The sequence below is a fragment of the Lycium ferocissimum genome, chromosome 12 (assembly GCF_029784015.1).
Source record: "Lycium ferocissimum isolate CSIRO_LF1 chromosome 12, AGI_CSIRO_Lferr_CH_V1, whole genome shotgun sequence".
NCBI lineage: Eukaryota > Viridiplantae > Streptophyta > Magnoliopsida > Solanales > Solanaceae > Lycium > Lycium ferocissimum.
This window is the reverse complement of record NC_081353.1, coordinates 48,425,874-48,444,307: the sequence shown is the minus strand read 5'-3', so window position 1 is coordinate 48,444,307 and position 18,434 is coordinate 48,425,874. Positions and strand designations below refer to the sequence as shown.

Here is an 18,434-nt window from a genome sequence, read left to right as displayed (position 1 = left end):
TTATAATTGACAGTTAGTTACAGGTTGCTCCTTATTTGATGCTCCCTTATTCCATTGACGTATTATTACTGTTTATGCCTTACATACTCAGTACAATATCGTACTGACACCCGTTTTCTTTGGACGCTGTGTTCATGCCCACAGGTAGACAGGGAGGTGATCCAGATTCGTAGGAGCTATTAGTTGACTTGAGAGCACTCCATTGTCTCAGAGGTGCCATTGATTATTCTTTTGTGTATATATATGTTTTGGGCGTGACGGGTCCGTCCGTCCTATATCTAGCACTCTAGTAGAGGCTCGTAAATGCGTATGTGTGGGTAGTATGGTCTCACGCGTTTCATCGTATATATATTTTTTGATAGCGGAGAGAACGTATATAAGGTAAATATGTTTCAAATGAAAATAGTTTTTCTTTGATTATGAGCATAAGAAATATGAATGAACGCGGGATGAGTAATAGAATGAGTGATCTTTCGGTGGTTAGCGCAGTGCCGTCATGGCATTCAAGTCGGGTCGTGACAATAGAAGTCGGTTAGAGGATTATATATATGCATTGTATAGCTTGAGACTCATACAGTTGAATGAATACAGAGGATATTTTTTCTCTCTTCCTCTCAATTCTGTTATTGCATTCAATCTCAATCCATTTCCATTGTTTGAACACCAATAATTTAACACCGACAATTTGATGTGTGTGAAAGAAAGAGATGCACGAAAACCACGTTTTGAGTGAATTCACATGATTGATGTGCCAACAACGTAATGTTAAACCTGGTGGGATTATTCATGAAAGAACATTTTATAGGAGTAATACTTTATTTTTGTCTCTCTATTTTTTTTTTTCTTTTCTGGAAGGAAGTTCATCAATGATTAAATTGTAACTTATTAGTTGGATTAATTTAATGGATGCTAATCAAATTAAGGATTTATTGTGGCGAAATATGAAATCTAAATTTTTGTAACAGGGGAAATACATCACTATTTTTATATTTCACATTAAATGAAATTCACTTGAAATTCATCAGCTTGGTGCCGGAAATTACAAATGAGAGTATTGCTGAAACTTCCTAGAAGATAGGAAATGATCTTGCATTAATATAATTGTTTCAAAAATGATATTTTACACAATAGTATTTTATAGAAATTGAATTCCCAAACACTCTTTTTTTCTCTTTAAGTACTCATTCGAATTTCGAAACCTCAATTTGTTTCATGGGCTTCTTTTAAATTTTTTACCTAGAACTCAAAACTCGATATATACTGTAAAAATTTATTTTTTCTTACTTGTAAAATTTCTTGCATTAGAATTCTATCTTGAGTAGTCAATTGTGATAAGTTACAATAATTAATAATTTAAAAAAATTAAAAGGCGTTTAAAAATTAACAATAAAACATTAGCAGTAGTATAATGACTTTTTCGGAAGTGACAAAAAATTAAGAAATTAGTGGGAAAGTTCTAGTCTTGTCCATCCCTGAACTGCCCACGTGTTGATAATTAGTCGTGCACCCCACCCTAACCGCCAGCTTATAAGCAACCGTGCTATTTAGCAGTAATTCTAAAAATTAATGACGTTGTAAAAAATTTAGCTAAAATGTTCAAGATTTAATACTCTCTCCGTTCATTTTTACTTGTCCAGTTTAGAAATCAAGAGATAATTTACTATATCACATAAATTTGAACGGAGGGAGTATTGGGTTGGCAAGTTGAAGAAATTCTTAATGGCTACACAATTTTTAAATTATGTTTTATTGATTTCAATCATTAGGTTATTTAGCAATAATTAAGAATGATATAGTAAAATTATCATTTTATTTTTGGCTCCTTAATGACAAGCAAAAATGTTACGGAGAGGAGTATATATCAATTAACAATTTTTAACGTATATATTTAATAAAACATCCCATATGCATAATATAATTCACCAACGAAGGGCATAGACTAACAATCAAGTCTATGTGGCTCCACTACAGCTAGAAGAGGCAGAAATGAATGGAATACTTTGAAATTATGCATGGGTGGATAAAATTAGGTGATATATACATATTCTAGTAATTCTAATTTCAAAGCTTAAGGTTAAATTATTTGAGTTGATGTAAATGTAAAATTTGATACGGGTCCCTGATCCATTTTTCTTGGCCTGTTTAGTCGTTTTCTACTTTGATAATACATACACGTATGAATACCAATCTTTGAATTAGAAAGTCTATAAAAACTTAAAGCAAAGGTGACTACGTAAGTAAGAAACCAAAATTCCAAAAAAAGCAAATCCCTCTGCTCACCTAACTGCTAAAAAAGAGTATGTAATATTTATTTAATATTCGATTCTTCTAAACCTAGAATTTGCCTTGAAATTTGGAGCTTAAAGAAGTACTCGATTAGTTTAATCCATTCTTGTTTCTTGATTTTGAAATATATATTCAGCTTCAGAGTCTAATAATCTCAAGAAATATGAGCACTTTGACAACTTCTTTGCTTCCATTGAAGCTCACCAGTGAAAAAGAAAGCTCTCCATTTGTTTACAGAAGTAGAAGAAGATGGTCCAAAAAGAGTCAATCTATTGTTCCTGTAATATTTCTTTCTTCTCTCTTTTGCATTTCAATTTTAATATTCACATTTTGTTCTCGTCCACATAAATTCAGAATTTAGAGTCTGTGAATTATATCAAATTTATATCACACCCCTTTGGAGTACGACCCTTTCCCGGATTCTGCTAATGTTGGATGCTTTGTTTACTGGGCTGCCTTTTTTTGAATTTTGTCGAGCCTTATTTGGACATGAATGATGCATGTGTTTAATAGTTCTTTGGATTGATCAATGTGATTGATGATCTCAGGTGGCAAGGTTATTTGGACCATCTATTTTTGAAGCATCAAAGTTGAAGGTTCTTTTCTTAGGTGTTGATGAGAAAAAGCATCCAGGAAAGCTTCCAAGAAGATACACACTTACACATAGTGATATTACCTGCGATCTCACTCTTGCCGTTTCTCAGACCATCAATAATTCTCAGGTAATTTCCCTTCATTACTGTGATCCTGCTTAGAAGCGGATTCGGGGTTTAAAGCTTATGTATTCCTAAAGCAACCTCAAGTTAATATACAATAATAACTGAGATTACAGTAAAATCTTTATAGATATTTAATGAATATTTTAATTACATAGTTACAAAATCTGGGCAAGAGCTAATGGGTTCACGTGAATCACATATTACACTGTAGACCCCTGATCCTGCTTCATCTTCATGTATTTTCATAAATAAATTAAAGAATATAGTTCCCTTTCAATCCTAGCCTGTTCACCTTTTAAGCAGAACAGAGGAAAACAGGGCAAGATTCACTTCTTAGCAGTTTCAACGATATTGTTTTTATTATTGGAATAGCTTCAGTGAAGGGGGTTGGTGCAACATAAAGTTGTTTCTCTGTGATTTATGGGTCACGGGTGGTGGGTGATTTACAAGAACGGCCTTGAAAGTGGGTGGTCAGGTAAAAAATGTTGCCCATGGGAAAAACTTTTTAAACTTGAAGTTTTGCCCCATGGAGCAAGTGGGATAAAAATTCAAGACCACCCATTTTCAGGATCATTGGTTGTAATTTCCCGCTGGTTTGAGCCATGAGATCAACCACTGATGTTTGCGTCAGGGTTGGTTGACTACGTCACATTTCTCTGATTTCACGAACCCTCCGTAACCGTGGAATGCTTCGTGCTCTTAATTGAAATAACTTTAGTGTAAATTTGGGGGCTGTTTCCTTCTTTTTTTTATGCATAATTTGCACTTCTGATTGGTTTCAAATTCAGTTAAGTCGATTGCTGAACCTGACTTTACTTTGGGTCATTTGTTTATCTCTAGCATAAGATGTTAGAAGTACTTAATTCTATTCATGACTGATATTTTTTTTCTTGTTAGTATTCAATTGAAATTCTATGAGAAATTAAGGAATTTGGATGTTTGATGTGCAGTTAGAAGGATGGTATAATAGATTGCAAAGGGATGAAGTGGTTGCAGAATGGAAGAAAGTTAAAGGGAAGATGTCCCTTCATGTTCATTGTCACATTAGTGGAGGCCATTTCTTGTTAGACTTTGTTGCTAGGCTCAGATACTATATTTTCTGCAAGGAACTTCCTGTGGTAAGTTTTAAATATAGTGATCTCTCTCTTTTTGTGGTATCAAGGGTTTGAGTTCCCCATTTTTTGTCTTAATTAGTAGGTCGGTAGCAACTTAAGGAAACTTTGATAAAAAATAAAATACATAGGGAGCAGTCTTTTGTTGCGGCATGCTCCTTAGATTTACGAATTCGCAGGGCCTCAACCCTCATGCCCTACTTAGTTCACTGACAATGACAATGACAAATGCTTGGGAAACTAAGTGGGACTTTTTTCACTCTATTTGAATAACTCATTCTCATTATCTTCAATAATTTAAGTAGCCAAATCTATTCCGTAGTAGTGTTGACAAACAAGAAAGAGCCGGCTAAAAAACCTGGATCTTTTGTTTTCTTGTATAATCTATTATATCATAATGTAAAATAAAAAGAATATTGTTATAATATAAGCCAGCTTGACAAGCAACCCTTCCTCTTGATCTGAGGTGCGAAGAGAAAGATTTCATTTTTATGATTTTATAACACCAAGTTAAGTTAACTGCCACTAAAAAGTCTGATATGATAACTTAAAAACAAAATAATTATCTACAATATCTAGTTAAGTTGCACTAATAGTGTAAAATACATTATACTATCAGTATATATAACTTATATCTTTTTATTTAATATGAATCAGGTATTGAAGGCATTTGTTCATGGAGATGGGAATTTGCTTAAGAACTACCCAGAGTTGCAAGATGCTTTAGTTTGGGTTTATTTCCACTCAAATATTTCAGAATTTAACAAAGTGGATTGCTGGGGTCCACTCAAAGAAGCATCCTCACTCTCTTCTACTACTACTACTACCACCACTACTACTTCATCTAGTAAATTAGGTGAAATCCAAATGGCTAATACAACAACTACAAGTAATTACAGCTTGGATTTACCACAGCCATGTAAAGGTTCTTGCACATGTTGCTTCCCCTCAATGAGCTTGATATCCTGGTCCTCTTCATCTTCTCATCTCTCTAGGCCTAAATTAGAGCAATAAACCTAAAGATATGATTCTATATTGGTCTATAAACTTTACTAGATTGATGTATTTTATTGTCATTGTAGGACTGGTAAAAAGGATGGTAGTAATTCTTTATTCTATATGTAAATAATTCAAGTGCCCTGGGTTAAGAACAAAAATACCCATGTGGGAATAAAGACGGTAGATACATTTTCTTCTTCTTGTTTTTTTTCTTTTTCTTTTTTTATTTATATAAATATATTGGAGAAATTCCATGTGGGCTCTGACCCGAATCCAGTTGGCACACATGTTTGGGACCCGGAGCAATATAGATTTGCCCCCTTTACACCTCCCAACTTAAATACAAGCTTTGTCCCCCGAACCATGATTACATCAACAATAATATACTCAGTGTGACTCCACAAGTGGTGTCTGGTGGGTGGAATGTACACAGACCTTACCCTACCTTTGTAGGGTAGAGAAGTTGTTTCCAATAGACTATCAACTATAGGATTCGGACCATGATTGTATCACTTTTTTTTTTCTTTTTTTTTCCAACACCTGTGAAAAAAAGCACAGCAGCTCAGTTGCCTTCCATTATCATTGATTATTTGCTTTCATTTCCTTCCTTTCACATCTATTTAATGCTATACTCTTATAGCTTGTTCAGTATTCAGTTTGTAGCAATGAATCAGAAGGGAGAAAACAAACAAGAAAAACCTTATTTACAAGAGATCACAAGTTTGCGTAAAATTGGATGTTCACAAAAGAACTCCCTTCCCCCCCCCCCCCCCCCCACGCTCCTTATATATTACACAACGCCCCGAGAGATGTTAATGAGAAATAAATAACATCTCTAACTGTACACTTTGATCTATTCACAAAATAATCACTAATACATAATATTGAGATGCACATTAAGCTTTACAGCTTCCTACAACTCTTTCCCGTTACAAGTATCTCTCATCAATCGATCAAAACGCTCCTCTTCATTGCTTGTGCTTCATGATAAACAACTTTCATGGGTACTCAAAAATAATTACAACGGAGTCACCTAATATGTGTTCTGCCGAGAGAAGATGCCCCAATTTCAGACTCGGTGTTCTGCAAAGCCAATTTCATTCACATGTGAGATGTCTTTGCATTTTGTAAAACCATAAATATGAAGGTACCATATAAGATAGAAAGTTAATATTGGTTTACATATGCTTTACCTGAGATCTAGGAGAAGGGAATACATTCCAGAACCGAAGTGTTTCATCTCCTGCTCCAGTCACAATCGTCTGCAAAGAGGATAATGCCAGTTAGAAACATCAAAGCAGAGAAAATAAAGCTGCTGCTGCTGCGGTAACTAAGTGATAATAGGATGAAATAGATGCGATTAACTAGTTTTGCTCAGCTACCTGTCCATCTGGAGATATGGCCAGATATAAGACTCTATATGTATGCCCCGTCAGAGTAGCTATCTGCAATAATAGAGAAAAAAACATATAATGAAAACTAGTACAATATGGTATGTCTAACAAATAATGTCTGTTCATATAATGTTTTTCCTGCAGAGAAACATTTCAAAAACTTAGGTGAAATACCTTGGACATTGTAGGATACCTCCAAAGTATTATTTGGTTTTGCGAGTAACCATGAGTGCTGACTAATTCATTCGCGTTCTTCGACCACACAAGATTGCAAACCTGCCACAGTACCGGATGAGTTAGTACATATGAGTGGTGGAGTAAACTTGCCAAAACTAGTTCAAACATATATATCCCAATGAAAATTATGTTCTTTGAGCTCCTTCGGCCTATATCCCCAAGCTATTGGGGTACTTGTATTTCCTGGAGTTATAGGTCTTAAGAATCTGGATGCTGGTTTCTGTTTCCCACTGTGCCTTTCATCCTAGCTCTTCCCCTATGAAGCACCTAAATTGGCATAACTTTTCTAGGTACATAAACCATTAGGCATACCTTGTCTTTTTGCGTGTGAGGCCGCTAGTTCAATTCCCAGCCGAAGGTATACAAATGGGGGAAGTCTTACTTTTAATTCCTTAATTTGTGAATGAAACCACTTTTTGCTGTTTTTATTTTCTCTAACAGCAGTTCCTAGGTTCTCAGAATTTATCTGGAAGGCTTCAAAAAGGTAATAAGAAAGTTCCCAATTCTTCTACTGAACCTAGTGCCAATTCTTCTACTGAACCTAGTGAGCTTGCGAATCTTTTGATTAGCTCTATTTTGGCTTAAATCATCGACGGCCCCTTCAGTATATATCGCCTACGACTACAAACGATTCTGGCAAGGCGGGTGAGTTTTTTTTAACCGCCTACCTAAAAATTTGAAATCCCTTAATAATTAAGTATTTTCATCAACTAGAGTCAAGCTATTAAGTATTCTTTTCAAATTTAACTAGAGTCAGTAAGTGTGGATGCATGAAAATGTACTTTGGAATTTTCTCATCCATAAAATCCTTCAGGAGATGAGGCAAAAAAAAAAAAAAAAAACCAATCCTTCAGGAGTTAATAATGACCTAACAAATGCAAAAAATAGCCTTGATGACATAACTAATGCATTTCTGGTGAAGTATATAACTCCAAATTAATCTACTATTTGTTGATACTATAAAATGTTATGGGAGGAACTAAATGTCAGAGTTAGCCATGCCTAAATGTAATGACATAGGCCACTACAGTAATCTTTAATTTGAATCGAATCCTTATAAGTAATTTGAAGGCAAAAAGGAAGTAGATAAATGAGCAAAAGAGTGTTTCAAGCATCAATTTCTTTTTCCAAGAAACTTAGTTGTCAAAAAATCAACTTGGACACCTCAACCCAACCCTATACTTATTAGACACTTCAATATTAACAAATGCCTACCTATTAAACATTTGTCTGACAATTAGTCAAAAACTAAAGTGTGTGTAAAACACACGCGGATGATGTGGCAAAATAACGAATTATATAAAGACATGTGGCACTTTAGCCCAAAATAATATTTTTGAGTATAAAAAAAGAAAAATTATGTTTTGATCTATTTAACTAATCCCCCCACCCCCAAAAAAAAAAAAAAATCTCCTCCTTTCCCCTGAAACCACCCATTCACAGTGAATGATTCACCCGCCGTCGACCCCACCATCCACTTTCCTCCTTGCCACCATGGCCACTACCTCCTGCACTTACAGTACACAAACACAGCCATAAACAACCACCAGCGGCCAGCAGAAACTAGCCATCACGCACAGCCTTTCATCGGCCATGACAAAACCACCAGCAGCCTTCTTCCATAACCACCAGTCCTCACCTTCTTCTTCTCAGGAAAAAAAAAAAAAAATTCTCTCTGGATAACAATACTTGGATGAACTCAACTCAAGTTGGAAAACAAATCCAAAACCTAATCCACAGAAAACCCAATATTGATAATCTCATGGTGTGCTTCACTTTCCTAAGAACTATGTTCCTCAGTTTTCTTTGTAGGCAGTAAGCGTTTATTGAATTTTTAGAAAGGGAAATGTTGCCAGAAATTGGAAAAAGAAAATCGAGCTATGGGTAATTCATATTGTTCAATATCAACACCCATAGAAAGATAATTTAGAGGGGACAAGATACCAGCAATTGCTAAAACTCCAATCGGCGCCACCTTTTTTTTCATTTCGGCGGCCGTCCGAGCAAAATCAGTTGATTTTATTGGGGTCTGGGTGGGGGTTGTGGTGAGGGTGTGAGGTGTAGGGTAGGTGGCTCTTGGGTGGGTGTGGTACTGGATGAGTGTGTCAAAGATTTTTTTTTTTTTTTTTTTAAAAAGAAAGAAGAAAAAAAGGAATATTTTGGAAAAAAAATGAAAAAAGTTGTTATAACACTGATTTCACGCACTCAACAGCAAATGAATTTCACTTGCTGTGCCACGTCTGGAAGAGGTGTTTAATAGATACATATTTTTTAAGATGAAGTGTCTAATAGGTATAAAAGGCTGGATTGAGGTGTCAAAGTGAATTTTGTCGATAACTTTAAGGAGCCATCGATGACTTAAGCCTTTTAATTTGGCTCGCTTATCTTTCCTTGGTTCTTTCCCTACTTCATGAAGTGAATTTACTTTTAAGGACCTCCTTCACAATGAGATGCTCCACACACACACCCCCCCCCCCCTCCTCTCCTTTCTTTTCTTTCTTTTTCCCTCTCCCTATCCCATATTCTTTTGCCCTCCCTTGTCTGGTTCATATTCAAGGATTTCTGAAGTTTCAGCAACTCTACCAATTCTTAGTTGTTTGGGAACTTTAACGCAATCAATGGAACAGGTGTGTAACTGGAAAAAAACACTTGATATTGTCTTCCAGGGCTTTGAAAATCCCTCAGGTTCTGATGAAACTGCTTATGCAATTCTGATGTGTAATTTTCTTTAATGTTATACCTGTAGAGGGTCTATACTATCAATAACACAACTAAAGTGCTGTTTGTCTTGTGCAGAAATAAAATAGATTCGTGGAGAAGGCCGTAGAGCAAGGAAATTATCAACAAATAAACAGGAAGAGGATATGTGGGGTGGGCTAAAGAGGAAAGTTCAGACAGGCAGAAATATAGAAGAGGTATTTGATATGTATAATAATAGGGAAATACCTGACTGCCAGTGTCCATGCAGCTGAGGTGTGTATTAGTTGTTGTGTTCCAGAATCGAATGCACCGATCAGCTGTGCCACCACCAGAAGCTAGAAGCCCATGAACATGGGGGGACCATGCAATCGCTTTTACAGCAGCCGTATGCTCACAGTACTTCAATACAGGTTGTGTTGAATGGTTGTTCCATACGAATAACTGGTCATCAAAATTCATATGAGAAACTGTTAACCAAGAGCCTAAGAGAGCAAAATATTATTATCTTGCAAGTATCTAATTAACCACATACTCTGTTATCATTTCCACCAGAAGCTAATTCACGGCTATCATAAGACCATTTGAGCCCAGAGACCTGAAAAGAAGTAGTTGGTATTAAGATGCAAGCAAAAGTAAACCAAAAGATCTGATTAAAAAGAGTTAAAATGATGAGAAGCAAGAAGGAAGTCTAACCTCTGACTTGTGACCACTTAGCTTACTGACATAATCTTCTTGAGCTCGTATATCACGCTGAAGAATACTCCTGTCCCGGCTTCCTGAAGACAACTGGGAGGAGCTCCAAGCCAGCGCACCAACTCTTTGACGATGCCCTTCCATTGTTCTTATCCTCTTACTTTGTGAGGCATCCCATAACTGTGCCAAATGAGATTTAAACACCAGTTAACCAGATAAACAATTGTATTCTTCATCCCAGAGAGAGGATCTAAATAAATTTTCATGTCCAAATAGAAAACTGAGTCCCATGCAATAGATTGCACATGAATAAAGGAAAACAAAGATCAAATTTATTCCAACAACAGAGCTAATGTTAGCTTTAGGACGCCCAAATTCAAGGGATAGAGGAGAGAATGAAAAGAAACAACTGTAAGCTTTTTGGCTATAAAGTTATTCCTTCACAAGCTTTAAATCTCATGTCTTGCTTAAGAAAAATATGGAACAACAACTGTGATAACAAGCCCATGCATTCAAATAATTCTTTCCATGGAATTTATCTTCAGTCGTAAAGTTCTTTTGTAGTAGACTTCATTCATAATATACCACAATATGACAACTTCACAATGAATGTATGGAAAAGTTTTTCTTTTATATCCAAAGAACAAACTAAATATGCAAATTCCAACTAATGCAACGCGACAGCCTCAGCAAGTTCTTCAAGTTTTATGCTACTTTATTTCATTGGAAAGAATTAGCTTACAGAATTAACATATAGAGAGAAGATCGAGATAAAAATGCAGTTTAGTGGGATTGAGGTATTTTATGGATATAACAGTACACCAAAGGTAGGACAAGCAGTTTTCTTTTGAGAGGGACTATTTTTCTTTTTTTTTTTTTTTAAATAAGGTTTTGAGAGAGCCTACGTTGTCTACCATGTTTGAAAGAGATTATGTTTTTGACTCAAGGATGTGTACTACTGGATTAATCCGCAGAAAAAATCTAAAATTGTTCGAGAATATGTGATTGGATCGTGTTAACAATGTTTTTTCGTATAAGAACAGGAAACAAGATGAACAAAATAAGCATACCACACCTGAACTTTCCCATTACTTGTTCCAATAGCAAGATGTGTACCTCGCTGTGCCCACCCGACTGAACTAACATCACCATCAATGCCCAAGTCGCACAACTGCACTACCTGCTATGCATTCAACAGAATTAAATTATGTTTATCAGCCAGATAGATACATTAGTCAAGCAAAAATTACATAAATATCTCCATCAAAGAAAACATAACGAAGCTGAAAGACTCACCTTGCTACTAGATGCATGCCATAGATATACACAGCTCCCCAGTCCCACGGCTAACACATTCTGCGAAGACCAGTCCACAAGGTTTAGATAAAAATCGTCTTGCAACGCAGGTGCATCCAGTACCTAGCAAGAACCATTCAAGCACCAACATAAGCCTTCTCATCTGGCAATAAAAATTCACCTTGAAGCAAGAAAAATAAAAAATACAAAAAAACTAAAAAGGGAACCTCACAAGATAAGAACTTTATAGAACCCTAAACAGAGAATAATCAAGATCCAAAAAAACAAGAAAAAGGAAAGAGGGTGGTGATTTAGGTGGCTGCTGAGGGAATTAACATCTAATAAACGTCATTCCTACTCTACGTCCCACAAGTAGGGGTGCCGGTCTGCCGGATAAGCTTTTCCACCGTCACAACGAACTGACACTAAGGGGTCATTTGGTAGGGTGTATTAGGTAGTAGAATAATGCTGGATTAAAAATTAAGTACAATGTTTGGGTGCAAATTTAAGCCTAGTACAACTAACACCAATATTACTTATACACTGTATTCAGTACTATTCTTATACATAGTAAACCATGGCATTAATAATACCAGTACTATTCTTATACACCCTATTCAGTACTATTCTTGATAATGCAATGCATGTAACTTTTAATACAACAAACCAAACAGTCAATATGAAATAATGCCTCCCAGCATAACTACTCTCAACATTACTAATTCCAGCATAACTTGTCTTTGAACCAAACGACCCTTAAGTGTTGTAGCTGAAATCCGAACTTAAGATGACCACATTATTACTTCTTACATTAACCACTTCATTATGCCCACAAAAATCCTACTACAATAATAATTATCATAAAAAAACTCAATTTTTGCACCTTATAAGGTGATCTTGGAACTTTCCTGGGAATCTTAACAGGGCTAGGACTAACAACACCACGCAGCTGATCATCATCAACCCCAAAAGGCGACAACGAATGCAAAGGCTGATACTTACACCCTATTCATGAACCTTATTCAGTACTATTTTATAATTATGCAATGCATGTTATATTTAATACATCAAACCAAACAGTTGATAACCGACAATGCCAGCATAACTAATCCCATCACTATTTGTCTTCGAACCAAACGACCCTTAAGTGTTGTAGCTGAAATCCAAACTTAAGATGCCCAAATTAACACTCCTTATCTTAACCACTTCACTATCCACACAAAAATCCTACTACTAATAATCATCATAAAGAAAACTCAACTTCTTTTTACCTGTACTATATTTATACTGATACACCCTATTCAGTACTGTTCTTGATAATGCAATGTTCTTGATAATGCAATGCATGCTATTTTTAATACAACAAGTCGATGATAAATAATGCCAGCATAACTTGTCTTTTAACCAAACGACCCCTAAGTGTTGTAGCTGAAATCCGAACTGAACATCCCCATATTATTACTCCTTATATTAACCACTTCACTATCCCCACAAAAAATCCAACCAATAATCATCATAACATAAAAAACTCAATTTTTTTTTACCTTATAAGGTGATCTTGGAACTTTCCTGGGAATCTTAACAGGTCTAGGACTAACAACACCACACAGCTGATCATCATCATCAACCCCAACAGGCAATAAAGAATGCAAAGGCTAATACTTATACACCCTATTTGGCTATTCATACACCTTAATTCAGTACTATTTTATAAATTAGGCAATGCATGTTATTTTTAATACAACAAACCAAACAGTCGATAATAAACAATCCCATCACTATTTTTCTTCGAACCAAATGACATCTAGCAGAAATCCAAACTTAACATGCCCATATTATTACTCCTTATATTAATCACTTTTGTCATCAGAAAAATTCAGTTTTTTCTTACCTTATAAGGTGATCTTGGAACTTTCCTTTTTTTGGGAGGCTTAAAAGGGCTAAGACTAACACCAGATAGCTGATCATCAAACCCGAAAGGCGATAAAGAATGCAAAGGCTGATTCGTCTCCGTTTTATACCGAAAAATATTGCAATTGGGTCTCTTCAAACCCCTCCCATTTACACCAACAGCATTCTTTTCAGGTGTCACAGGTGGCCCGCAATAATCAGGCCCATAATCAGGCCCGAATAAGGCAGAACGAAGAAGAGAAGTATACACATTGGTAGAATTAGAAGAATCTTGTTTAGTTGAAGAATCTTGTTTGGTTGATGAAGAATGTGGGGTTAATGGTAAGTTGAAAAGAGCGAAATTAGATGAAGATCTACTTGGGATGAAACGATCACTGTAAATTGAACGAGATGGGGAAGGGTGGTACGAATTTAAACCTGGGATTAAATTATTATTAGACTTTAATGGAGTCTTGGGATTAGGGGGTGATTGAGGGTGCATGGAACTTGAGCTAGGGGTTTCCATAGAGGATTGATTTTAAGGGATCTTGAAAACCCTAAGGATGAACAAGAAGGTGAAGAGGGGATTCTTGAATATTTGTTTTTGTTTAGAGGGAAATGATATATATTTTTTCCCGGGAGAAATAGTAACAGTACTTGGGTTTTGCGGGAAATTTTTATGGGTCCCATATAAAGAGTTTTTTATTTAATAAGCACTGTCTTTTATTTCCTTTTGTTAATTGTTATACGAGTGGCTTTTTGTAGTTTCATTGTTTCCTAATTGTGAACCTATTTTAAAGGCAACAACACAACACAACACAGCGTGTGATTTCCTTTCCTTGCCCCAAGCGTCGAGCCGCGCTCAACCGAGCTTTTATAATATCAAGCTTGAGTTCAATCGAGCTTTGCCGAAGTATAGCCGAGTTGACCCCAACGACTCTTTAAGGTTTAGTTCTATACAGTGCTACACTGTTAGAAAAATTAAATTTTGATAAATTAGTTAATTACAAAAAATAAGCATTACTATTTTAAATTGGCAACTGGAGTCAAGTATGATTGAATTATTTACATAATTAATCTCAATTAGAACTCAAATTCAAAGAACGCTAACTTGATATGGTACATGAGCTGGAGTATTCCATAGAGGATCACTTTGGGGAATGTTGAAAACCCTAGAATGTGGAAGAAGAAGATGAAGAGGGGATCTTAAGAGTGGAAATATTATTTTGAGGGAATAATTTTTTTGCCGGGAGAAATAATAACAGAATTTAAGGCTTTGCGGGAAATTTTGTGAGTCCGATATAAAGAGTTTTGTTTTAGAAGCACCGTCTTATATATTTTCACTTTGTTGTTAATTTTTCTTTTCCTAATTGTGAAACAATTCACAGGTAACAACAACATAATACATCGAGTGCTTTCCTATTAGGAAAGTTACAAAATTTTATTTTATTTCTACCTAATTGATTGAAATTCTCTTTGTTTCAATTTATGTGACACTTTTTATTTGTCGAGATTTAAACTATTTAAATTTTGAACTATTTTAGAATGTATTTTTAAATCATATTGACATGACAAGGATTGTAACTTATAAGTATTTTTCATATAATTTTTGAATAATTAAATTCTAATTTTTAAAATATTGAGTTAATCTGTCCAATTTAGCTTTAAAGTCTCGTAAAATGAAAAGTGACACATAAATTAAGACGGAGGGAGTATATCTTTTTAGCCAATAAATCCTGGTTTTTTCCTCCTAAATTTTTCCAAAAAAGTTCTTGTCCAATTAGCATTATGTTTATGCAAAAAATTAGAGATAACTAAATGTCTTGATTAGATTAATTACCACAAGAAAAAAGAAACTAATTGTGAGTGAAGTCAAAATTTATAACAACATACTGATTTCATTCAAGATCTTAGAGGGAATAAACAATAAGGTACATTGTATTGTACTTGTGGAGAAAAATTAAATTCAATTAACTCAACTTATAAAACTTTAAATTAGAAAATTACAACAAAAAAAGAAAATCAATTTGAACAGAAAAGGCGATTAATCAAGTCCAGCAAGGGGAATAAATTTTTCCCGGTAGAAATAGTAACAGAACTTGGATTTTGCGGGAAATTTTGTGGGTCCCATATAAAGAGTTTAATTTTGTAAGCACCGTCTCGTATTCTTTCCCTTTGTTAATTATTACGAGTGAATTTTGTAGTTTTGTTTGTTCCCAATTGTGAACCAATTCAAAGGTAACAAACAACATGGTAAAACGTGTGCTTTCCTATTAGGAAAGTAACCGACTTTTATTTTTACCTAATAAATTGATATGTCCTCTATACTAATTTACGTGACAATTTTCGTTTTTTAGGATTCAAAATATGTAAACTTCGACATATATTTTAAAATGTATTTTTTCAATCATATTGACATGAGACAGATTGTAACTTATAAGTATTTTTCATATAGTTTTTTAATATCTAAATTTTAATTTTAAAATGCTGAGTTAATCTAGTCCAATTTAGCTTCAAAGATTATTCAAATTAACTCTCATGAAACAAAAAGTACCACATAAATTGAAACGGACGAAGTCTATTTTTTAAGCCAATAAATCCTGTTTTTTTCCTCCTAAAATTTTCCAAAAATGTTCTTGTCAAATTAGCAGTATATTTTTGCAAACAATAGAGGTAATTAAAGGTCTTGATTAGATTAATGATCTCGAGTACCATATGAAAAAAGGAGCTAATTGTGAATGAATTGAAAATTGAAAATTGATAACAACACATTTCCTTCAAGATCTTAGAGGGGATAAGGTACGTACATTGTGGAAATAATTTCAACTTATAAGACTTTGGAAGAATTAAAAACTATAAAAACGAAACAGTTCAGTTTGGACAACAAAGGATGATTAATCAAGACTGATAACGAATTCTTCAACAAGCCTTACTAGGAGCTCTAGGAACTCTAAGTAATTGTCTGAAGATTTTGTTACACTTACGTATTATTAGTGTCAATATTAGAAGGGTATCTTCTATAATTTCGCACGTGAAGGGTTATTTCTTGATTTCTTCTTGTCATTAATAACTTATTTATATTTTAGATAATCCTAGGTAGAAACACCACTATGACGAATTGATTCTGCAAGGCCCCTAGTTTAAGGGTTGAAAAATTAATTACACACAGAAATCATAATGAGTAGCTAGGAAAGAGGACTATATTCCAAAACGAATGATCAATAATATCTTAGTCAAATTAAATCAAATGCGAAACCACAAACAATCTCAAGTCCATGAAATGGAAAGGAAGAAAATAAACCTTATTGACTAACCAAACAACAGGCATAAATTAAAGAAAGAATCACATATTAAGTGCTAGCTGCTCCAATATTCTTAAGCAATGATCATCAAGAACACAGCAAATAATGCAACAATAAATTTATAATTGGGACTAATCCCAAAGGCAGTTGATGAGGCAGGGGGACTTGAATTAGGAGATCCCACTTCAACTGGCAAAACATTAATGGCTAATTTCATGCCTTGATCACAATGGCCTCTTATTCCACAAAAATACCATTTCTTGCCCGGAGATGTCAATTCAATTACATCATTTCCAGTATTGAAGGATGTAACAGTAGTAGATGGTGCACAATCTTGGAAGGATATTAGATCTGCTTTAGACACATTGTGAACTCCTTCCTTGTACTTGAAAACAGCACTCACAAAAAAAAAAAAAAAAAAAGATTATATATGACACCAAAATTAAACCCTGTTTATTTTATTTTATTTTGTATTGTTAGCTTTTTGAAGGTTAAAGAAACACGAAAGCATAACATGCGTAGAGTTCAACTTCTATACGTCAAAAGTGTAAAAGAATTTTTCACTATCAACAGACGTGACAGAGTTTGATTGGAATTAATTATAAGGTAATCAATTGAAATATCTTTGTCGAAAATTATGCTATGAATAGAGGGAAAAAAAAAGGAGTCTTTTTTTGTGACACAACTAACACTTAATCATGATTGATTAAGGTATATTTTCACTTCATTAAATGACTTAACTATAGTAAGTTAGCATTGGTTTGACGTAAACATCCGATGCGGGTAAATTTTTACTATTCAAAACTTGCTTTAGCCACAGATTCGAATCCAAACGAATCCTAAGTATAATATTGTAGTGTCTTTTTGAATATGCCCTTATATAAATTTCTCTTTCCGACATTAACTAGAAGTCACTTAAAAGATAATTAAAAGTAAGCGTAGTGACGGAACTCCTGTAAAAACTAAGGTATAAAGTACAATATAAGAAGAGGATAAATAACATACTTAGCTTATCTCCAACATGGAACTCTTTGCTCTCCGCCCATTTATTGTAATCAGAGTTGAGTTTCCAACCTTGATCATCCCCAACCAAATGCTCAGTGGCCATAGCTGGAGCAACAACCATGCTAACAACAACAAGTGCAATCAAGAAAGCTATCAAGGCCATTTGGATCTTATTATTACTTTTGAAATCTTTCCTTATTTGAAAAATAGAATGTTAATTTGTTAAGCTGGATGTTTTGAAGGGTTGCATGTAGAAGGGAATATTTATAGGATTTTAAAATTGGGAACTCAGCCGGCTAATGGCGGCATATACTTAAGTAGTGCTACTTAGCAAGGCCAGTTGCCTAACGAATAACGCAATCTGAATTTATGACTATATTAATGTATAGAGAATGCGGTTTTTTTTTTTTTTAAGTAAGAGAGAAATGTAGAAATGTGCACAATGACTTGGTGAAGTACTCCCTCCGTCTCATAATAAGTGTCACCTTAGCCAAATTTTTTTGTCCCATAATAAGTTTCACCTTAGGATACCAATGCATATATTGACTAGTTTTTTTCATCTTTGCCCTTGGACAAAAAATGACTAGTTTCTTTATTCAAGGCCAAAAGTTGGATTCACAATGTCAAATTTTGGGTTTCATGTGAAAATGAAAGTTTTAGCCAATGGAAGATAAGATTAGTAAGAGGCAAAAGAAGTAGTAGTACTCTAAATGATGATGGTTGGATTCCCAATGTCAAAAGATGAACTGCTTGTGCATGCTCTAATCATCAAGAGGAAAAAATATTTTTTTTTTACATAAG

General features: G+C 34.6%; 3 protein-coding genes across 3 annotated transcripts; 1 reads left to right on the top strand and 2 right to left on the bottom strand.

The window, feature by feature from the left end:
- The first annotated feature begins 2,229 nt into the window (after window positions 1-2,229).
- Window positions 2,230-5,317, top strand: LOC132040550 (protein STAY-GREEN homolog, chloroplastic-like). Its single transcript, XM_059431199.1, has 4 exons — window positions 2,230-2,566; window positions 2,835-3,008; window positions 3,956-4,123; window positions 4,775-5,317. Exons 1-4 carry the CDS (start codon window positions 2,450-2,452, stop codon window positions 5,129-5,131), a joined length of 816 nt encoding a protein of 271 aa, XP_059287182.1. The 5' UTR covers window positions 2,230-2,449; the 3' UTR covers window positions 5,132-5,317.
- A 440-nt stretch (window positions 5,318-5,757) lies between these two features.
- On the bottom strand, window positions 5,758-13,940 carry LOC132039853 (B-type cell cycle switch protein ccs52A-like). The gene is made up of 10 exons (XM_059430388.1): window positions 13,328-13,940; window positions 11,437-11,559; window positions 11,216-11,320; window positions 10,141-10,320; window positions 9,980-10,042; window positions 9,694-9,888; window positions 6,685-6,786; window positions 6,499-6,561; window positions 6,310-6,378; window positions 5,758-6,199 (listed from the first exon to the last, which is right to left on the bottom strand). The coding sequence occupies exons 1-10, from the start codon at window positions 13,850-13,852 to the stop codon at window positions 6,146-6,148; spliced, it is 1,479 nt and encodes a 492-aa protein (XP_059286371.1). The 5' UTR covers window positions 13,853-13,940; the 3' UTR covers window positions 5,758-6,145.
- A 2,761-nt stretch (window positions 13,941-16,701) lies between these two features.
- Window positions 16,702-17,796, bottom strand: LOC132039399 (stellacyanin-like). Its single transcript, XM_059429885.1, has 2 exons — window positions 17,650-17,796; window positions 16,702-17,013 (listed from the first exon to the last, which is right to left on the bottom strand). Exons 1-2 carry the CDS (start codon window positions 17,794-17,796, stop codon window positions 16,702-16,704), a joined length of 459 nt encoding a protein of 152 aa, XP_059285868.1.
- Window positions 17,797-18,434: the final 638 nt, after the last annotated feature.